Source organism: Adiantum capillus-veneris, chromosome 8 (genome assembly GCF_014529385.1).
Source record: "Adiantum capillus-veneris isolate H3 chromosome 8, ASM1452938v2, whole genome shotgun sequence".
Classification (NCBI taxonomy): Eukaryota; Viridiplantae; Streptophyta; class Polypodiopsida; order Polypodiales; family Pteridaceae; genus Adiantum; species Adiantum capillus-veneris.
Genome location: NC_140938.1, coordinates 99,660,877 through 99,684,333, shown reverse-complemented (window position 1 = coordinate 99,684,333; position 23,457 = coordinate 99,660,877). Strand labels below are relative to the sequence as shown.

The 23,457-nt window shown below is 44.5% G+C and overlaps 1 protein-coding gene across 2 annotated transcripts in view; it reads left to right on the top strand.

Moving 5' to 3' along the window:
- Positions 1-23,457, top strand: part of LOC147452632 (ornithine carbamoyltransferase, chloroplastic-like) — a 58,397-nt gene that overhangs the window by 3,952 nt on the left and 30,988 nt on the right. For both annotated transcript variants that reach the window (XR_015188912.1, XM_086518268.1), the window contains exons 2-3: positions 16,836-17,170; positions 17,259-17,390. Coding sequence is in view for 1 of the 2 variants with exons in the window: in XM_086518268.1 (XP_086374394.1) it covers positions 16,836-17,170; positions 17,259-17,390 (467 nt within the window). In the remaining variant the exon portion in view is untranslated. The remainder of the gene's footprint in view (positions 1-16,835; positions 17,171-17,258; positions 17,391-23,457) is intronic.

Sequence of the window (23,457 nt, the reverse complement as noted above, 5' to 3'; positions counted from 1 at the left end):
TCATAGGGGAACTGTCCCATTGTGTGCGGGAGCCCTTGGGACACGCATAGGCGTGTTCGCTCCGCTAAAAACGATCTGAAACAGCGAATTACAGCCTGCTGTGTTTTTTTGCAGGTTTAGGGTTTCGCACCTAAACTACAAGGGAACCTCGGGGGAGCCTCGTGAGAGCCTTGGGATGCGTGTACAGGCTTTTGGGCACCTGGCAGTGAAAAATAGGGAATTACAGCCCGCTGAATTTCTGTGACAGCTCACCAGAAAGCTTCCAAATAGCGAGGGAATCCGTCCTAGACAGGTGCTTTTGACCTACAGGGGTTTTTGTGCCATTATGTTCCCAAAATCAGGTCGAAAACCTGCTTTTTCAGCCCTCGCCAGGTTTGGACAGCTTTGTGAAAGCTTGTGCGAAGTGGTCGGATCGTCTACCTTAATTTGAATAAAGAAATACCGAAAGGGGCGCTAGTCTTTGGGGCCCCTACAGGGTGTTGGTCTCGTGTGCGCAGTGGCACTCTAGTCGTTGGACGCAACTGTGTTCTCTTTCCTTCTCAGTGCTCTGTGTAAAGTTAACAGGTAATTGAAATAGTACCGCCCTCTACGTTGTACAGGCCGGTTATATGGTTCCATCGACGGGATAGTCACTTTTTCTTCAAAAAGTGCAGCGTGGATTGTTGTGGGTGAAAGCAACACAGAGCTTGTCGTTATGGTAGAGAAGAGAGACCAAGTACCTGAAGAGGGATCTTCCTCACATGGCACGGAGAAAGTTCCTTCAACTCTTCAAGAAGAGGACAGGTTGTTTAGAACTCAACTGCGTTGCTGCATGGACATGTTTCAGTAGTTGGCTAACAACCCAAGGATGCAGGAGTTCTTACAGGCAAATCTCTTCTTGCCTTTTTCTTAGCTCTAGACTTTCCGATTTCTGTTTACGCTTGGCTTGCTCCGAGTTCTTGAAGCTTACCCTGCTTGCTATGCCGCAGCTTAGCTCTCTTCTCTTATGACTGTTTACGATCCTCGATTGGTCTTTCCTTGCCTTGCTTGATTGGATTGGAGATCGAGAGAGAGAGAGAGCTTGCCTTGCTTACCCTCACCTCCTCGCCTTGCTTTGCTTGCTTCGTTCAAGCTCGAGAGGGAGAGAGGAAAGCTTGCTTGCCTTGAGGACGAGAGCGAGAGAGATCGAGCTCTTCCCCCCGCTTTTCCCTTCGTTGATGGCCTCCTCGTTAACTCTTCTCCTCGTTTTCTTGCCAACACCCTCCTTCTTCTCTTCTCCTTCTTTCCTTCCTTCTCTTCTCCTTCTTTTCTTTCTTTCTTTCTTTGTTTCCTTCTCTTCTTTCTTCTTCTTCTTCTTTTTCTTTCCTTCCTTCTTCTCTCCTCGCCAAGCTTTGCTTCGCCTGGAGTCCTCCTCCTTATGCCCTTTTGATAGCTCGTTATGCTTTCCTTGATGCCCTACTCTTCCCTTCTCGTCAGGTGTTGCCTCTTGCTTCCTCGGAACACTTTGCTTCCCAATGTCGCCATGGCTGAGAGAGAAAGAGGAAGAGAGAGCTTTCCTTTGTCTTGCCGAGGACGAGAGAGGAAGAGAGATTTGATTCCTTTCCCTTGTCGAGCTCCCTTTCAAAACCCTTATGCTCTCCCCTCTCCTCTCGTTCACTTTGCCTTCCTTCGTTACTTTCATGCAATAACCCCCCCTTTCTTAAAATAGCACTCTCCTCAATAGCGCTGGCGTCACTGATGTGGCATGTGATCGGGCTCTATGACGTGGCAGGAAAAATTTGCAGCAACTCCAAATTTTCTGCATTTGGGACCGAATGGGGTCACCAGGAGCTGCTTGTCACTTTTCGTTTTATGAGCATGCTCATTCGACCCCTCCACAGCCCTGCGCGAGCTCGTTTCTCCTCCTGCGCTTTGCCCGCTTGCTGCTTGCCTTCACGCCATCTTTTTTTTTTCCATTGGCTTCACAACCTATTAAAATTAGGGTGGCCCCCTTAAAATGGGCGGCCTATGATTGGCACCCCTAATGGGCGGGCAACCGTTAAAGGGCACCCCACTGCCTTAGGCTTGGTTAGGGAACCACATTTGGCACACATATCGACTAAACAATGCCAAGCACTCCCAATGGCCACTAAGCATATCCCACAATCAATATTCCCCATGAGCTCACATTTCGGATGATTGTACTTTGTAACTAACGGCACACATAACCATATCTGGCATGCATATGATGCTTCCTTAAAGGCGCCACTCTGATACAATATCAGGCAAGGCATTGGTAAGCATAACATCTTTCCCTAGCAGCCTCCGTCGAGCAACCTCATCATGAAATCTGCTGCCCGTATCAAGAGACGACCTTAAAAGAGATTCCACTCAAGCATTTATTGTGCTCTTTGAAGTGCATCACATCCGGCATACATCTCAACCAAAGCGCTCTTACCTCGAGCACTTATTCTACTGCATTCAAAACCCTGGCTGCTGCTTAAAAACTCCCAGCTGAGACACCAACTGAGCCGACCGGACCAGTACGAAACCGGCCCCCGGTGAATCTTTAACGGCCAATATCTTGGCAACCGGGACTCCGATCACTGATCTGAAAAGACCGACGTGCTCCACAAAGTGAACACTTCAGGCCCGTGCATTCATTTCAATTCTGTCACCTCGGCTGAAGTTGCCCAATCCGGTACAAATCTGCAATTGACTTAAACTTCAAACTGCCATAACTTCTTTCCCGTAGCTCCAATCGACGAGCCGTAAAGACAGGCCGGTAGAGCACTTCAAGCACTACAGTTCTAGATTATAATATCCCATCTGTGCTCACTTCAAATATAGTCCTTTTTAGCATCATTAAGGTATCAGTTGGCCCTTTAAAGCTGCATCTGGCATACATTAATAATTAAACTTGGCCTGTTAACAAGCCCTCATCACTGCTCAGTAAATGTGTAGGCTTCAAAGAAGCTTAGCTTTCATTTTGTTGCTCTTTTTCTCCTCATGGCAGCGGAGCTTCACGACACCTTTCATCAAATACATGCAAACAATGAGATCGAATCTTTCTCTTATGATCTAGAGCAATCAACTGTGCAAAACCCAATGGAAATGCCCACGCTTGGTGCTCATACTTTCATGTGCTCGTTCGGAAACTATGTCATGCCAAGGAAGAGACATGGAATGTGACTTCCTTACATACATACTTTTCAGCTTTTCATGAAAAATCCGCATACATTCGTGCTCATCCATGAGAGAAATGTGCTCAACATACAATATGTCATGCCTAGGAAAAGGGATCACATAAAGACGCTGACGAAAATATAGGAAACGATCACGAATGAAACACTCGTACAATGTGTGTTGACCAATCATGCGAACACATAGTACTTCCTGTGAGGGTTCTTTGGACCTAGGCTCGAGAGCCAAGATCGATTCTTCCTGAGGGGGTTCTTTGGACCTTGACTCGAGAGGCAAGATCAATTCTTCGTGATTGATTGAATCTGCAACGAGGTTAGCTTCGCTAGAAAAAGCATCAACTAACTCATCATCCTTGTGAACAATCACGTCATCTTCATGCAACTCATCATGCTCGTGAGAAAAATCACATCTTGATCATGCAAATCATCATGCTTGTGAGAAATCACATCTTGATCATGCAAATCATCATGCTTATCATTGTCATGCAAATCATTGTCATGCAAATCAGCATGCTTATCATTGTCAATCAAATCATCATGCTTCTCACAATCATGCAAATCCTGTGTGTCATGCTTTGTAGAAGAAGACACTGTGAGAGTCTCCTTTTCCCAAATCTCTTGCATTTGTGCCTGAACTTGAGAAAAGAGTCGCACGAACTCTTTCATGTGTTGGTTGCTCTTTTCTTTGATGGCTTTGTTCTGGCGATCAAATTCTGCTTGTGTTGCTTTGTTCTCGCGATCAAATTTGGCTTCACTTTCTTTTTCTTCCAAGTCGTACTGACGTTGTATGGCTTCCATTCCTTCTTTGTATTCACGATCTATGGCTACCCTTTGTTCTTCGTAGGCCTTTCTTTCTGCTTCTCTTTCTGCTTTTCTTTCTTCGCGTTCTAACTGTCTTTCCTTAAACAATTGCTTCAACTCCTCCATAGGAGTTAGTGCAATCTTTGTCGTAGATGGGGAAGGGTCAGAAAAACCTCCTGGTGGAGAAAATTCTTCTTCGCCTCTCTCATGCTCATCACCTCCAAGCGAAGTATCCATTCCGCTTTGAGTGATGACCATTTTGAATTCGTGGGTTCTTGTGGGTTCTTGTGGTCCTAGGTTCTTAAGTTCACGAGGAACTTGGGTTCTTGCGGGTCTTGAGTTCTTGAGGGTCTTGAGGTTCTTAAGTTCTTCTTTCGCTTGCAATCTGTGTTTGAGAAGGATCTTCTCTTCACCCGAGTTCTACTCCTTTCTACGGGCGCACCCCTTGGCGGCCTTGCGCTCACACCAAGGTTGCTTTTTCCCACCTCATGTCGATTGGCCGGCCGCTAAGTGCACGGTCTGCTCTCAATGAGTGAAAAGAGACACAAGGGGAGGCTAGACAAGCCCTTCTTTCTTGGGATTCCTGTCACTCTTCAAAAACACGATTGGGAATCGACACACCCAAGCGAACTTGGGTTCGTGTGACCTCAACAATCAATTTTTTTTTTTTGTGATTCTTGTGGTTCTTTCCTTGAGTGATACATAACACTGCCAAAGCTCTGATACCAATGTTAGGTGCAACGGAATGATTGTTTGCGCTTTGCTCAAGATGAGTGCTCCGAATTGTGCTCAAGGTTCCTTTTGTTCTTATGGAAGGTAGAGCCTTCCGTTCTTAATGAGAGAATGCTATGACCACAAACAAAGTGAATGGACACTGTGCGTGCAAGTGTATGAGACTGAGAGATAGAGAGAGAAGAGAGATACGACACCAGAGATGTTGTAAAACCCTCCTCTGAAGGCCCCACTATCGTCGGTGAGAGTGGTCTACTTATGATTACACAATCTGGTACAAATGGTATGCATGAGACTGATGCAAGTCTAGGCTATCTCGACGATGACGACGGGGATGACGAAGTCGACCTAAGGGCTGAAATCTGCAATCTTTCTAATGCTGTCCAAAAACGCTATGGGCTGAAATCTGCTAATCTTCTATCTGCTGAATTTTGTCGATGACGATGTCGATGACGACGATGCGATGACGATGCGCCGAAAACGCAGATGCTGAAATCTGCATTTTCCGGGCTGAAATTGTAAACCTTGCGGAAACTGATCGTGCGGCGAGGAACTGCTACGAGAAGGTGAGGTTTGCGAGGTTCGGGACTTGATTTGTGGGTACTAAAGGCTGAAAACTGAAAACGCTGGTCTTGTGGCTGATTTTGTCGCGATGATCTGCAAAAACGCTGAGGTTGATCTGCAAACCAAAAATGCTAGGACTGGTTCCTGTCTTCTGTTGCTGTCGGTGGCCTTGCAATGCAAAACGCTAGGCTGATCCGCTGTGGTCTTGTCGCCAGGGATCTGCAAGAGCAAAACGCTGGCTGATCTACTGTGTCTTGTCCAAAAACGCTAGCCAAGCTGCTGTGGAGCAAAAACGCTAGAAGTCCTTGGGGTCCCGCTACGAAGGTGCCTGTTGAGCATGTGCTCCTGCTGCCTCTTCTGCCATCGAGTGCTAACTTGGGTTTTCTTATATATTTTCTTAGCAAAATTGCCCTACCTACTTTTGTTGGAAAGTCACTTAAATTAATAAGTGAAAAATGTAAAAAATAGGGAAAATAGGCTAAATGCACTGGAAAAATCCCCTAACTGATTCTAATGGTTTTTGATGGGATTACTAATGATCATGCTGTGTGCAACCAGAGGATATGCATCTATGCTAAGTGATTGGGCATGCACGGTCTACGAATAGACTCACAAAAAGTGCCAGATCACTTCTAAATCTAGACTGACTGGATTGACTGAACCCTTGTCGTGCTGTAGCTTGTCCACGGACACATAGGGTTGGATGTGTCATGTGACATCGGGGGTCGTCATGGAAGACTTGGGAGTGGAAGCCCCCTTTGAAGGTAAAACCTCGTCGAATACAACATCACGGCTGAGTATAACATCCTTCTTCTTTGGATTATAGAGTCGATATCCCTCGGAGAGAAAGTTGTAGCCGACAAAAATTATCCGTCGGGACTCGGGGTCAAACTTTGCTCCTTTGGTACATGGATATAGGCAGCGTTCCCAAAAATCTGAAGTGAGACGTAGGGCTTCTTACCAAAATAGGCTTCAAATGGAGTTTTTTTAGCAATTATAGAGGTTGGAGATCGGTTTATGGTGTGGAAAACTGCCTCCTCCCATAAAGACTTCGGCAAATCTCGATGATCAAGCACGGTCTGTGCCATTTCTACCATTGTCCTGTTCTTCCACTAACAACACCATTCTCTGAAGGTGATCAGGTATTCGCAAGCTCTCGCTTGATGCCATGGTCCGCATAAAACTGAATGGAAGCATTGGAGGTAAACACCCCACCTTTGCCCGATCGAATAATCTTCAACACTTGATTGCTTTCCTTCTCCACAAGAGAATGCCAATTCTTGAAGAGGCCAAATGCCTCGTGCTTGTGTTGTAGATAGGATACCAAAGTAAAGCGGCTGAAATCATCCACCAATAACATGAAAGAAATAGCCTTGCGAGGGAAGGGGTCTACATAGGTCCACAAAGGTCGGTGTGAACCAACTCCAAAATGGCAATGGCTCGCTGTGTAGCAAGCCGTGGAATAGATTCTCGATGTTACTTCCCACGAATGCAAGTAATGCATTTCTCATGCTTACTCCCAACATCTAGTAAGCTTGCAAGCATGTGCTCACAAAAAGCAAGTTGAAGAGCATCATTATTCAAATGGCCAAATCTGTAATGCCAAAGATCACCTATGGGTATCTGAGTCGTTGAAGAAAGAGCATGGAGCCTGTAGAGTCCATTCTCCACCAAGCCTCCTCTGACCTCCTTGCCGGATTGCTGATCTCGAATAGATACCGCATCCTCTGTGAAGATCACTTCCATGTTAAGCTTGCACACCTTGTGCACAGATAGAAGATGAAATTCCACCTTTGGAGCATAATGTACCTTGAAGATATGCATACCTCTTTGCTGTTGGGAATGAGCTTCATGGATCCCTCGTTGTGAATAGGAATCTCAGATTTGTCACAAATTAAGATGGTACCACAGTGTCGTCGCGTGTTGGACAAAAGATCCTTCGAAGGTGTCATGTGCCGTGAAGCACCACTATCAAGAATCCAATCACGATCATTTCGACCCGCAAGAGTCAACTCAACCTCTGATGTCCCCAGAGAGTTCTTTGTGGGGAGAATCTCCAAATGAACAAGGGTCGGTGACTGCACCACTACCGCCGAAGAAGTCGAAGCATCTCCAACTCACTTTGGACACTTCCTCCAATAATGTCCCTTCTCACCACAATGATTGCAATGCCGTTCAGCCTTCAAGGCGTCGCGCTCGGCGTCTTTCTTCTTGTCCTTGGTGTTATTGCTTTTCTTCTTACCCTTCTGCTTCTTGTTGTTATTGGAAGAACCGGTCAAGGCTTCGGAGCTTGACTACTTCCCCGTATTGAACCGCTCCTCATGGTCCAATACCATCGGAACAATCTTGTCCCAAGAGATAGTATTCAGCCAGCCACTCGTAATCAAGGAAGACTAGAGGTTGGAGTACCAAGGAGGTAATTGGGCCAAAAGCTAGATGGCCATATCCTCGATCTGATAAGCTTTCCCATATGAAGTATCTCTTGTTGAAGCTCCTACATTTTGTTGATGTGATTTCACATGGAAGAGTTCTTCACAAGCAAGGTCCTCAAATAAACCTCGAGGACTATCCGCTTCATTGAAGAAACTCGATCATATAGTGAAGAAAGCCGATCCCAAATCAACTTTGCATCTTTCATCAACCATATGTGGCTAGTCACCTATGGTGTACTGTTGAGGATAACGAAAGACCGGATTCGAGCATTGACACTCCCATAACTTCGCTCCCGCTGGGTCCTTTGGCTTTTGAAAGTTTCTTGAGACAAAACCTCTAAACTCGTAAGAGTCAAAGACCGCGATCCGCCATCATGGTAGCTTTTCAAATGGCATAGTTGTCTTCATTCAATTGCTGATCCGAGGGAAAGGTAGGGAGTGTAGGTATTTTGATTGGTTGATCACCTATGGCAGAATAGAACTAGGACCAATCTCCCATTCCTCGTTGACGGTGGTCTCACTGCCGCCGGTCTCCTCATGATGTCCTTCGTCCCCACGGACTGAACTTGTTTCAGAATCATCACTCCTCTCCATGGTGTTGAAGAATTTAGGTATGTGATAAGGCTAGGTCGAGGTAAAAGATAAAATCTGTAAATCTACCCACTACAACCAAAATCAGTTCCATAAGAGTGAAAAACGCAAGAAAAACAGCAAACCGTTCTTTTCATTATGAAAAATCAGCACCACAAACTCGCACAAATCACCGATGCGATTCAAGAGCACGTCGTGGCTCTGATACCATGACAAAGGTGCATCGGAAAAGGGTGAATTGGGTGATGAACTTGTCTGCAACCGCGAGCAAACCACCTCTCCTACCGGACAGCCAATAGATCTCGTATCTTTTGCGATGGATCTCCTCACCATCAAGGTCCTAGCGCGCACCGCCCACTGAATGTTCACGAGCACACACCGTGGGCAGTGGCACACCGAAGAAGGTGTGCACACGCTGTGGAAGGGAAGCGCTAGCAAGAGGAGATGAGATTGCTGTGGAAAAACGCCAGAGAAAATGGGATCGCTGTGGAGAGAGAAAACGCTAGAGAGAGGTTGAGTCGCCTGCACACCAAAACGCTAGCAGAATGAGAAAACGAGAGAGAGAGAGAGAGAGAGAGAGAGAGAGAGAGAGAGAGAGAGAGAGAGAGAGAGAGAGAGAGAGCTCAAATGTTGGATCTTTGCATTGAAAAACATGCCAAAGGTGGTGGGGGGGGGGGGGGGGCGCTGCCTATATGAGAGTTTGCCCTACCTTAGCCTGAACCCCACGACCTTGATAAATGACCTAAAATGCTAATAATATGTAAACTCACTAAAAGTGACCTGACACACATATTTAGTAGCAGAACTGTAGAAGACTCAAGACTCTGACCGCGGGAAACCCTAGGAACAGGGGTCCCGCCTCATGCCAGCCTACCGTGTGAGCAACATAGTGAAGTGCACCGCCATGAACATGTACGTCTACCTCAAGTACGGCCAGGCATAGCCACAAAACATCCCTCACTCCCTAATAGCTCCTGGGAGATACTAGAACCATCACCGGATAGGAAACTGAACTCGTTGTCCAAATAGATCATCAAACCTTGCGATACTTTCTCACACAAACGAAGCTGTCTGAGAAACACACGGGATGGGCAGACATCTTGTCTGTTTCATTTTCAGATTGTGTATGTGGAAGGGAAAAAGAATGTGGTGGCTGATGCGTTGCCACGAAAGTCCCAAATTTCGGTAGTGTCAATTCTGTACCGTTGTGAACTAGACGAAATGAAGACACAATCTGCTAAAGATTCAGATTTTTGATCAATTTGTAGAAAGGGCAACATCATGAACACTACATGCTTAAGAATGACTCTCATGATGCATGGAAAGTTATGTGTTACTAAACAGTTACGGCCAAAGGTTTTGATGGAAAGTCATGCTTCACCATATGCTGGGCATTCAGAAATTGATGCGACAGTAAAAGGGTTGAGGTATTCTTCTATTGGCTAGCTTTATGTCAAGATGTTGACACATTTGTGAGATCATGCTTAGTATGCCAAAAAGTCAAATTCGACCGGCAAAAGCAACCGGGATTGTTGCAGCCATTACCGATCCCTAATAGGCCATGGGGAAAGCATAACGATGGACTTTATCTTTGATCTTCCAAGAACGCAAATAGCCAATGATGGGGTTTGGACTATCATTTGTAGGTTTAGTAAGCAAGCCTATTTCATTGCTGTTAGGAAGAAGATAAAGCAAAACACGTGGTCAAGATATTCATGAGCAATATTTTTAAGTATCATGGGGCGTCTCAGTTAATTGCCAGTGACATGGATCCACGTATGACGAGTCTTTTGTTAAAGGCATTTTTTGAGAACATGGGCACTACACTAAAGTTCTCATCTTCGTTTCATTCACAAACTGATGGATAGGTAGAAGAGGAAAATTCTGTCCTAGATCTGCTCAAATGTTATGTGTCAGAGCACAAGCAACTTGGGAACACCATCTCCCATTGGTTGAATATGCTTACAATAACATTGTGCCTACATCAACAGGCAAGGCACCGTTTGAGATAGTGGAAGGAGGGAAGAAAGTCCCACCCATTTCGCAAACTAAGGACAAGATATTTGAGGCAGACAAATATGTGCAAGATATGGATGAAACATACAGGAAGATAATTATTGCTCTTGGGAAGACTCAGGCTAAGCAAAAGAAAGCTATTGATCGTCATCGTCGTGAACTTGTATTTTCACTTGGTGATTGGGTACTTTTATGCTTTGAAAAGGCTAGGTTAAGGAAAAGGAAAGGCAAGGAACGCTTGTTTCCAAAGCTCAGTATGCAATATTTGTCAAAGTCGACGATGCGGAAGTGTAGAGAGAGAGAGAGAGAGAGAGAGAGAGAGAGAGAGAGAGAGAGAGAGAGTCTCCTGAACCAATCAACCTTGGCAATGAATAACTGAATGTGTATACAATGGAGTCTCCTGAACCAATCAACCTTGGCAATGAATAACTGAATGTGTATACAATGGAGGCAAGGGGTTGCTTATATAGCAACCTCAATAAATTGCCCTACCCAAGACTTTGACAAATAAGTAAAATAAATACCTAAAAGCCAAACTAAGTAATGGGATCACATTGGGCAGTTCACTTGAGATGCCAAAACTCTTAACACCCTCTTTGCAGCTCATAGTGGACATCAATAGTGAGACAAAGTCGATGAAGAAGCTACCATGGACACCCCAGTAGTGGCCACCAATTGGATACACCTCGGTGTTGCTCTCCTCAACTTTGTACCTGAAAGTAATGCCATCTTGAGCATCGGTTGCCTTTGTAGAAACTTTGAATTGTAGACCACACTACGTCCGATAATCCCCATCCGTGAACCGTGAACACATCACGTCCAAAATATAAAACTCCAAGGTAATGAACTTTTGGAACACATCCTGTCCATGATCTGACCAACAACAATGGACTGGTATACTCATCCATAGTGTTTTAGACGTCTGATTGGTTTCCTGCCAGATGCCTGTGCATTGAACTCCGATCTACGGGTCCAAATACCAATAACTTGAACTCCAACACAAGGGTCCAAATTAATTATAGCGAGCAGTGCTTGCCCCTCTCTGGTGACACCTGTCATTTGACTAGAAATCTGACGTCGAGGCCACTGTGGCCACCGCCATGAGTGCCATGCCGATCTCCTCTGTCAAATCTTTATTACCGTAAATTCTGTCCAGCTTTCCTTTATCCTTGTCTTCTTGTGAGTTCTTGCTTTTGCCTTTGGCTTCAAACTCTCGAGCCAAACAAAGCGTCGAGTCACATTCATGACAACTGTGATCGTACCTCATGGGTACCAAGGCAGCTAATTGAGTACTGGTATTGCCATCCTTGTCCAATTGACCTTTGCCGCCGTCCTCTAGCGAACTCCTCCATTTGCTTTTGCCTTCACAAACTTGAGCCAAACAATTTGTCGGGTTCCTTGAGAACTGTGCCGATGCATAGGCCGCTAAATGGATGGTTGGTGATTCGTTATCCATAGCTTTTGGTTGTCTTTGGTCGATGTTGTCGCGGGCGGTCAAGCAAGGGGAGGCCATTTTGAAGTTGCAAGAACTGGAAACTTGCACTCCTCCTTGCACTCCAAGGGTCGTCGTACTAATCCCAAGCAATTCCGCTCGTTTGGCATTCCCAAGCCACTCCATACCCTCTTTCGAGCTCCAATCTCCTCGCCATACCAAGCCGTTCCACACTCTACTACACTTCTCTCGATCCGCTCTGAAGATGAGGTTGAAGCCGCTCCACAATCCGTCACATACACATCCGTCCCAAGGAGTGCTCACCTTGAAGCTTACGGCGTTTCAAAACGCAGTCAACAGAGGTGGTGCTGGGAGGCAGCAGCGTCTCAAAGCGCAAGTAAGAAGGGGGGTCACAGTGGGCGTTTCAGAACGCTAGGGGAGGAAGCGTCGCCAAGGTGCAGGGCCACCTCCACCTGCGTTTCAAAACGCTAGGTGCCTGGCTGTCGTCGCACAAGGGAAAGTCCGCCTAGCGGGTGCTGCAGGGCACGGTGTTTCAAAACGCACGCAGTGGAACAAGGGGGTGGGAGACAGTGTCGCAGGGGGCTGCGTTTTAAAACGCATTGGACAGCGGCGCCGGTGAAGGAGCAAAACGCCTAGCGTTTTAAACGCTATGTGCTGCAAGTGATGCCGACGACCATCAAGTCTTCTCTTCTCTGGGCTGCTCCTCCGCGCCAAGGGCTTCTTCGATCACCGAGCTACGCCAAGCTCTGATACCATGTCAAAGTCGACGATGCGGAAGCATAGAGGCCAAGGGGAGTGAGCACGAGAGAGAGAGAGAGAGAGAGAGAGAGAGAGAGAGAGAGAGAGAGAGAGAGAGAGAGAGAGTCTCTTGAACCAATCAACCTTGGCAATGAATAATTAAATGTGTATACAATGGAGGGCAAGGGGTTGCTTATATAGCAACCTCAGTAAATTATTCTACCCAAGACTTTGACAAATAAGTAAAATAAATACCTAAAAGCCAAACTAAGTAATGGGATCACATTGGGCAGTTCACTTGAGAGGCCAAAACTCTAACAATTTTATGGTCCTTTTCAGATTTTGAAAAAGATTAACGACGTAGCTTACAGGTTGAAGCTACGAGAAGGTTGGAAAATGCATAATGCTTTTCATGTCAGCCTTCTAAGGCCCTTTGTAGATTCTTGATCCTGAACATATATTGGCTCATAAAGGAAAAGAAACTTAGAGGAAAGGTTGCAAGATGCTATTTGGTGAAGTTCAAAAACTATCCATCTTTGGATGCTAAATGGATAGAAGAGTTTGAATTGGTTGAATCACCTCAGCTATTGCAACTATATCTTGAAGCCTTTCAGATGGAACCCACAGTGACTTGATGTAGCTCTATGGAGCAAGGTGAGAGCATGGTTCATGATGCTCAAAAGAGTAGTTAAGCAATTGTATCTACTCTCTCCATATAAAATTTGGCTAGAGAAGTTTGTACTTGAGAGTACACGAGAAAACTATGCTTGATATATGTGTGGTTCCTGGTAGCCAGGTTGGTGGGATTGTTTAATCGTTCAATGCTACATTTCCAGAAGCATGTATATCTTTGATTCCCATCATAGAATAAATGTGATATTGGGAGATATCAACATGTATTATTGGCATGCAAGCGAGGTCGCTTGCAGTATTTCAAGGGTGGGGTATGTCACCAGGAGGTGTATTTTTATTGTTGCCTTCTTGAATCTTAAAATATGTACTACATATTTTTATTTATTATTTTTTACTTGTTTCCCATGAAACCCTTGAAAAGGTGCAAGTGGACATTGCATGGTCAGTGTGAAACTAATGCGGCAGAATGGGTTTCTCACATCGGAAATCTAGGTCGGTCAGTCAGGAATTGGTCGGGCCAATTAGCACTGAATTTTGATGAGTATGGAAGCTTGTGTGCAATCACTTACAACTTTATAAGTTGGTGGGTACTAGGAAATTAAACCAAAGGGGCAAACTGGACACATGGCAGTAGGAGAGAAACCTGCAACCCAACACACACACTCCAGAAGCTCTTTCCTAGAAGGGGCGCCCAAAATTGAGGGCGGAGGCTGATTTTACTCATTGTGAACTATAGTGTGTGTGTGAGTAGTGGGTGTAGGTGATCATAGCTTTAATGGAAAGCTTGCCTTCTCCCTTGTCTCATGTAGCGCGACGATTTGCTCTCATGCATCTCTCTCCCCCCTTTGCACTTATGGTAATGCCCCACTAGTTGGGCTTCTCAGTTGACCACGTGCAGTTTTGGGGGTTCTATGCGTGTTTGCCAAGGCAAGAACAAGTACCGGATTAGCTAATTGCTAATCTCCCACAGGTACGCACAACTCCATTGTGAAGGATTGCGAAAATGGAGAGTTTTCTCGCGTGAAAACTCGTCCGATTCAAAGGGGAAGTATCCCATTGTGTGTGGGAGCACCTAAGACACACGCAAGGCGTGTTCGCTCCGCTCAAAATGATTGAAACAGAAAATTACAACTTGCTGTGTTTTTCTACAGGTTTAGGGTTTCTCACCTAAACTGCAATAAATCACTAGGGGAGCCTCAAGAAAACCTTGGGATGCGTGTACAGGGTTTTGGGCACCCGACATCAGCAAAACAGAGAATTACAGCACGCTGAAATTGACCTTTAGCTCACCAGAAAGCTTCCAAAATGCAAGGGAAAGTGTCCTTGAGGTGTACTTTTGGCCTAGAGAAGTTTTGGTGCTGTTATGTTGCCGAAATCAGGTCGAAAACTTGCGATTTCAGCCCTTGACAGGTTTGGACAGCTTGGTGAGAGTTTGATCTAAGTGTTCGGATCGTCTATTTCCAATTGAATAAAGAAATACCGAAAGGGGGGCCAGTCTTTGGGGCCTACAGGGTGTCGATCTTTGTGTGCGCAGTGACGATCTGGGCACTGGACGCATCTATGCTCTCTTTTCTTCTCAGTGCTCTATGTAAAGTTAACAAGTAATTGAACTAGTACTTCCCTCTAATGTGTACATGTGATAGTTCAATGCATGTTTGCATAGAGTCAGTGTATACTGAATTTTGGTTTGCTGTTTGTTTTGTAGGCATGATCGGGGCGAGTATTCTTCTTATAAGGGGGTATGCCACAAAGTGATTGACATGACATGAGCATAACGGACCGGAAAACGAGAGAAAAAGCTTAGCTAGGGCTGGACTAAAAAGGGCGGACCCACATCGGAGTCTAGCAACGGGTGAATCTTGGCAGGATTTCGTTGTGGGATTTACGGCGGCTTTTGTGGGACTGATGATGTGGCATCCATTTGGTGGATGCTGACAAGGCAGCATGGTTTGGGCTGGCTTTGGTCCAATAATGACAGCCGTTGACTCTTGGAGTGTTAGTTTTTGACTGTAGGGCTTTTGGGCTCCAATCTTTATAGTAGTTGCTTTTGGGCTTGTGTTCCTTTGTATATGTGGCCTAGGGGGTCATTTTGTAGATTATTTGGTTGTAGATTGTAGAGTGACTCCCCATAAGTCGTATCTGTACTTAGATCAATAATAAAGTAGTACCTTATGGGTGCCTACCTTGGGGGCCACCGCATATGAACTTCTCTCTGTTGTGTCTTGTCTACAACTTTCAGTTTCAGTATTTGCCGATTTAGTGTAATTCAGTGGTGTGTGGTCTGTTTCACTGCCCTGTTAGTGACTCGCTGGCTGCAAGGTTCCAAAGCTTGTACGGCTGATACGTGCTTCCGGAGCTTGGCGGACAATAATGGTGGTTGTGCATATTTATTTGCCATTGGTGGACAAGATTGTCTATCGTGGATTCGTGGTGCCTTGTGAGTTTCTCTTTAGAGGTCTTGTGCTTTATGCTAACGTGGACTAGACTTATTAGATTCTTTCTTCACTCTTTGTAGCTGGAGATCCTTAAACTGGTTGTGCACCCAAGATCTGAGAGGGGTGCTTAGAGTTTTGGAGGGTCATCTCCCCGGTTCCCGTCTAGATCTAGTGAGGGAGGGCTTCTTTGTGGCTGTGTTCGGCCTCGTGCTAGGCTCCTAAGTGTCTAGGTGTCATGGGTGCTTACCAGATTTTGTCCGACTTGGCCACCACTCAGCCACTAATGAAGGGGGTGCATATTTTTGTCCAGTGTCTCTTCATATCCTACTTTCATGGGGGTGCATATTTTTGTTCAGTGTCTCTTCATATCCTTACTTTCATGTATTTGTGGAAAGTCGGGCAGCTGAAGTGAACTCTCAACCTTATATAGGCGAAGAGGGCGCCCCTATATTTGGAAGATTGTGCAAAGCCTTGTATCCTCTTGTTCTAGAGCTTTGCTGTAGGACTTACCCACACTCGCGTGCTTGCGTGTTGGACTCGCGCGAGGTGAGATTTCTTGACAATTTTATTTAATTGAAACAAAAGAAAAAATCTACCCAGAGGCATTGATAGTGGCAGCTTAGGGCTACCAACTATTTTGTGCAGAAGCATCTTGTTACACCATCTTCTCCACCCTGTTCACTCTCTTTTCATTGCAGTTGTTTTGAAGTTGCATTTGAAGTACTAAAGTTGACCAGTGTGCATATTCCTGTGGTTCACTATCTTGTTTTCGGTTAGTTATAGGAACCCAAAAGAATTGAAAAGTTCTTTTCTTAGGAAGGTTCTTTGTGCTGTAAACATTCCTTGCTTCCACCAGTGATCATTATGCATGACAATATATATCAGCAGAGAACAAAGTTATTGTGATACAGGTGGTGTGCATGCTGCACTATCAAGTTTTTGTAATTTTGAAATGGAAAAGCAAGATTTGTTGTGCATTGATGCTTTTTTATTGTGCAAAATAAGCTCTATTTCTGCCGGAGCTTTAAATGATGTGTCAAAACATTCATCACTGCTGCAAAACCAAGCCTCCTAGGGAAGGTAAAGAAGTGCAGCTTGAAATTATCAAGTAGATTGCATGGCCATGTTAGCTTGTGAAGTTTGTAATCTCAAATTGGTTGGTATATGCAGCCCAGGTGGCAAAAGGAAAATTGATATAGCTTTCCCACTTGTCATGAAATATATGATTTTGATAAAGTATATTGACATTCTATATAAATGTTGTGTTTTACGTGTGCAGTGAAAAACAGTATATTACACTTTTTGCACATTGATGACTATGACAAGAAGACAATTATGCATATTCTTGAGAGGGCCATTGAGGTCAAGTCATTATTAAAATCAGGAGACAGGTCCTTTCAGCCTTTCAAGGGTAAATCTATGGCCATGATATTTACCAAACCTTCCATGCGAACGCGTGTCTCTTTTGAGACAGGCTTCTACCTGCTAGGAGGTCATGCTATTTATCTAGGCCCTGACGATATCCAAATGGGCAAAAGAGAGGAGACTCGTGATATTTCAAGAGTGTTATCGGGCTACAATGATCTTATAATGGGTCGTGTATTTGCTCATCAGGTTTTCTTCTGTTGGACTTTAACTTGCATCATATCTTCTGTATCTTGTGAATTAAGCAGAGTTTAGGGACTTTCTTTTATTTCTCCAGGATATTCTTGATCTTGCAAGATTTTCAAGTGTGCCGGTTATCAATGGGCTCACAGATTATAATCATCCTTGCCAAATTATGGCTGATGCGCTCACTATCATAGAACATGGAGGCAAACTTGAGGGAGTTAAAGTAAGTGATGGTTTCTACTTGTTTTCCTGCCAGATTTTGCCTTAACAACTTCAGGTTTCTTGTTGAAGATGGTACGGGGTAATGTTTTTTGATGTTTTTGCGAGCATTAAAGAAGTCCCCTAGTACCTTTGAGTGTTGGTTTCCTGTGAAACTTTCAGTATCTGGAGCACTGGCTATGGTTGCCAAGAATTGTTATGTACTTCTTTATGGTTTCTTACTGGCATCAGAAATAACTTGAACTTTCAAGCAGAAAATAAACATTTCCTCAATGTATAGCTTTCAAAGAAAGTACTGTACCTTACTGTGACAGGGCTAGTCAGTGGTTTGCTGCAGCCCTGCATACTCGGCCCCTTCGAGTTATGTCAGAGACAAAGGTTGCTGTTTGACCATTGGGATGGGCGTTCCCCCCTTATTTTCTGTAACATTTTAATGGTCTAGTAACTTGTGTGTAGCGGAAAATAGCACGAACATAGTGAGCATCTCATTAGAATAGCTTCCTAATGAGAATAACAAGAGTGCTTGGGTGGAGAGAGCAACAAAAAGTATAACACCTAGTTAGATAGCTTGAACAATACTTCAAAAGAGAGAGAAATTAAGCAATTGACAACAGTTGAGGACCGGATTTGCATGGAGCCAATCCCCCCTCCAAAAGGCTTTGTATTATGGTTTCTCCCATCAAGAGAGACATTTTACAATACAATTCTTTGTGTTCCTTCAATACTAGCTAGTGCAATCAAGATGGAAACTTCATGCACTAAGCAAAACACTTATCGGACACAACATCAATTCCCTCACGGTCTCAGACCCAAGACCTCACACACCTTCGAAGATGGTGAGAGCTGGCGGGGTATGAGAGTAGATTGAGAGGAAGAAGGAGTATTCTTACGAGAAAGATGTACATCTCCTCACATAATCACTCGTATTAGCATAGCCTAGCTAGTAATTAGCATGGTAGAGGAGATGAGCATGCATTGAAGCTTGGCTCTTGGTTGGATTTGCATCACAAAGCCAAGAGTTGTTGGTGTAGGCCTCCCTTCTCACAAGCTTGGAGTAGGTGGTAAGCTTTCCATTAAAGCTTGAGAAGGAGAGAGAGTCTTCTTTGCTTCACACATGAGATTGTGTGAGTGTGTGTGTGATAATGCCTTGCAAAAATCAGCCCCCTCTCTCTCTCGGTCGACCCCTCTTGCTATTTGCTCATCCGCACACCTCATTGGACCTCCCCATAGCCAATGGAAATTAAGCAGCATAAGTGATAGTCTTCTAACATGTGTCCCCCTTTCCCCTTTTGTGAGAGCTTTAGGTAATTATTTAATTCAACTAAACTCTCATTGGACCCCTTTGCCTCCTGGCCAATAGGAATCAGGCAAGCCATAGGGCTGCTGAATGCTCATTGGACCCCTTGGGAGACTGTCCAATAGTATTCTAGAGAGCTTAATTCTTATTGGTTCTTTTATTAAGTGTTTTTAAATTAATTAAACTAGATTTACTCTAGCTTAATTCTTATTGGCCCACCTCCAAGGCCATCCAATAGGAATTGAATACACCTTGTGGGCATCTGGGCTAGGGAGCTGACATGTGTCTCTCATTCCCTTTGTGTAAAGGGAGCTTGTGTGTGTGTGTGTGTGTGTGTGAGTTTCTCTCTCATCTCCTACTTCTAGGGCCCGCCCCCTCCTATGTAGGGATGGTTGAAGACTTTTGTGACACACAAAAAGCATCCAAATCTCCTAATCTTTGATCTTTGGACACAACCTTTGAATTTTGGAACCTTAGCATTTTGGAAGTCTTAATGGGCTGAACCCTAAGGTCTTTGGAGCCCATTGTTGCACATAGCTCTTTTGCAGATGGCCTCCCCTTTGGATCCCTATTTTCCCTCCTTTGGATCCCTACTGTGGCCGGTCTGCCAGCTTAGCCAATATTCTAGCTTTTTCTCCCCTTGCACTTCCTCATATTAAATGATTTGTTTAACATGAGAAAATCATTTAGGAGAATTAGATATTAGTTATTAGGACATTTTCTCCCTCCCTATCTCAGTAGACACAACAAAGCTATTGCATTTTGTCACAGGCACTGAAGATTGTGGTTCAGATACTTTGGTGCACCCTGGATGCTTTCTCTATTCAACAGTGGAGATTAGGGCATTGGTGCAGGTCCCACCTCCTCATCTCCACGTTGCGGCAGCTTACTGGCACGGGTGAGATGTGCCACCATCAGTATCTTCATCAGAGTTTTCAGCTTAGACAGACATTGTGTACCTTAGTAGTTTTGGTCATTCATTGTATATTTTATGGACATTTTTGGGATCGCACATCTGTAGTGATCGGGTTTTGTACATTTATCTTAGAGGCTATATCCTTGAGATGTCTATTTTAATAGAATATTTTCTTTTGGCCCTCATGGGCCCTCGGGTGAGGGCCATGGCACCTTGGCATGAATCTCCTCCTCTAAAAGGAACCTTGTAGGATCTGCTCTATGCCTCTCAATAATACCCTCAATACGTCAATGGTAAATATATCGGTGACATGGTTTGTGAGAGGGAATAGGGCATCGAGATCTACTAAGCTCTGTAGCTCTATTTAGGAAAGTCCCATGAACTGAAAGTAGTGGCACATGAAAACACATTTGTCCCCTTCGAAACAAAGCAACACACGAATGCTCAAAACGTTTCGAAACGAACTCGAAACAGGGGGATGAAATGCATCTCAGGTTCGGGGTCCAATTTTCAAAGTTCAAAATTAGTCATATAGTGTATGATGTGCAACATCCTTTACTACTTGTATGACCATGTATATTGGATGTATCCATCCACTAGACTCCTAAATATTAGGTTTCCTATAACCTGTAGAAACATATGTGTTTCTACTTTTCTACTCGGCATTTTCAGAATGAAATGCCTCGAAACGAAGAAACACACAAAACGTTTCTTGTTACACTGCTGAAAAGTGACATATCTTGGGTCCTGAACCTCAGGAAGAAGTCTTATCATCTGCCTCTGAATGGGTCCTCTAATGGAGTGTGATGAACTCAGTAATAAAGCATGTTTGTGTTTCTGTAACTCCTGCAAGAATTTCCCAAGGCATGTTTGATCAGCATAATCCATCCCCCTGGACAAAGGGTTGAAGCTCTCTATGAAGAAAATGAAATTGTCCCTGTATCTCATAGCATAGTGGGCATCGCTACATTTAACACTCCTCTGTCTCTAGTTTTAATCTGCATAGGTGGCATATCTGCTGCTTTGGAGGTTCCAAAGTGGATCTTTTTGCCTCTATCTGCAACTGAAGGGAAGAGGTGCGAAACTGTTCTATGACAGCTCGAAGCTGGTGCAAGAGGTGTGAATCCATGTATCTCAGCCCTTCTCAATACCGTGAAGAAAATGCGCTTTATCAAAAGCTATTTTCTTCCCCATTTCTGAGGGGGAGACACCATAACCCTTTTTGTATCAATTTGCACAAGATCCTGTCTGATAATCCAGTTGATCTCTTAACATGTGAATATGAGCAATGGTGCGTCCATAGTAAAGCGATGCAACTGAAGGGAGGAGGTGTGAACCGTTCTATGACAGATCGAAGCCGGTCTGAGGCGTGAATCCATGTATCTCAGCCCTCCTCAATTCTGTTAAGAAAATGCGCTTTATCAGAAGCTATTTTCTTCCCCATTTCTAAGGGGGAGACACCATAGCCGTTTTTGTATCAATTTGCACGAGATTCTGTCTGATAATCCAGTTGATCTCTTAACATGTGAATGTGCGCGATGGTGCGTCGATAGTAAATCGATGCAACTGAAACCGACAGTTGTGCATTACAGCATCTAGAGTCCCTCACCTCAAATGGCTAGCTGTAGAGATGACTCGAGGGCCAATCTAGTATAACGATAACCTAGAAGCTCCCACGAGCCATGTATGTAAGATACTAATGTAGTAAGAGCCTCAACCAAAGTCGGTGTAGCTCCCAATCCACCCTACGACCTAGAGTGGCACAGTGGTGTTGTGCCATGGCATGGACATAATGTGAAATGAAATATATTTTTAACTCACTTTTTATGCCTTTCGATTATAGGGATGGATGCTACTTGTACATAGTGTGATGTGTTTGAGAGTGGTTGTTGTCGTGTACATACCTTTATCGGGGAGTTGTGTCTGATAATCCAGTTGATCTTTGGACATGTGAATGTGAGCGATGGTGCATCCATAGTAAAGCCACGCAATCAAAACCAGGCTGTAACAGACTTGGACACCCCAAGTCGAGAATCTGCCACAACACACTTAGAGAAACTGAAAATAACTTCAACACAACTGAAAGAGACTGGACACGGCACGACGAAGTTCCGTGCCCAGAGAGATTGGCGCCAAATTCTTGGCAAAGTACAATGTCCAAGGCCCTCAATGTCCAAGGCCCTCTTTCTTTGCAGTGCTCCCAAGAAAAAGTGAAGGAGAGAGGCCCTGCAATTCTTTTAAAGGCTCCTAGCCCAAAAGTAGTACATAAAAAGCTTCACGTTCAATGTCCAAGGCCCTCTTTCTTTGCAGTGCTCCCAAGAAAAACTGAAGGAGAGAGGCCCTGCAATTCTTTTAAAGGCTCCTAGCCCAAAAGCAGTACATAAAAAGCTGCTGGTCCCAAAAGCTGCCAGCATGAGTTTGTACGTTGTGCCACGTCAGCGGCTGCCCGCATTTCTTGGAAATCCGTACAGCGCTGCCACGTCAGCAGGCCCTCTCAATTTGCTTCTTGCTTTATTTTAATTGCTAGTGTCCTTGGGCCCCATCGGACGGGACCCCATAAATTGGAACAACTTATAATATTGAGTTCTCTAGAGTTTGTTCGGACGGACATGCCACTCATCACTTTGTGACATACCCCCCGCTTGAAAGAACTATAATCGCCCTCGATTACACCTGGAAAACCGACATAAGCCAGAAACCAGTTCAACAGACACTGAGTCTAAGTATTGACGCACTAGACAACACATATCCAGAACTCGCACAAAGACGATAGCCACTGAACATTCAAATCAAATTCACATCACTACCTCCGTTGAGATCTTGGACGAGAATCATGATCTATTGTAACGTATTTAGCAATCACATCCATAAGCGAGAAACCAGTCCAGTAGACACTGACTCTAAGTATTGACGCACTAGACAACACATATCCAGAATTTTCACAAAGACGGTAGTCACTGAACATTCAAATCAAATTCACATCACTACCTCCGTCGAGATCTTGGACGAGAATCATGATCTATTGTAACGTCTTTAGCAATCACATCCATATCTATCATTGATCTCTCGCAGATGTCTTGATTGACTAAATCTTGTTACTATCATGTCCATCTTATCTCTCTGGAGAACAAGACCGAAATGGTGCTATCATTTCGTCTTTCAAACATGCACTCAAGCACTACTCACATAAGAGAGCACATGTAACAGATTCATTTTGGGAATTTCCATTTTAAAGTACTTCTTTCATAAAGTCATACAACAGAATACTCTCAGTCCCATTAGTATCCCTGAAATCCAAAGGAATCCAGTGATCCTTGAGATCCAAAGGAATTCAATGACTTTATTCCATCTAGGTAATCTGTGACAAAGGAGCGGAGCAACTTCCCTCTTGTGCAGTCCCGCCTGCATCAATTTCAACCTGTTGATCCTCGGGGTCTCTCGGAATAGGCGAAGCTAGACCGAAAGCCTCAAGGTAAAGTTTCAGTATCTGAGCAGTATTTGCTAGGTCCTCCTCCTCCATCTACTTCGCATCCAATGTCAGATAGTTCTTGAACTTAACTTAGAACCGCCGTATCACTTTACCTTTCACTCTCCTTTCCTTGTGAGAAAATATCTTTTCTGGAACAAGAATCTCCTTGGTCTCTTTCACTCCTCAAGCTCCCTGTCCACTGGCACCTCACCTTTGAAAGGTTTCAATAGACTCAGATGAAATGCATTGTGAATCTTCCGAATACTAAGCAACTGCGAACAAACTTGTCCACATCCTTTTTGAGCCTCTGCCTATAGAAGTAACGCTCAACACCTTTCAAGGTGGTATCTATGCCGCGGTGGCCCGAAAAAGATGGACAATGGGACTTT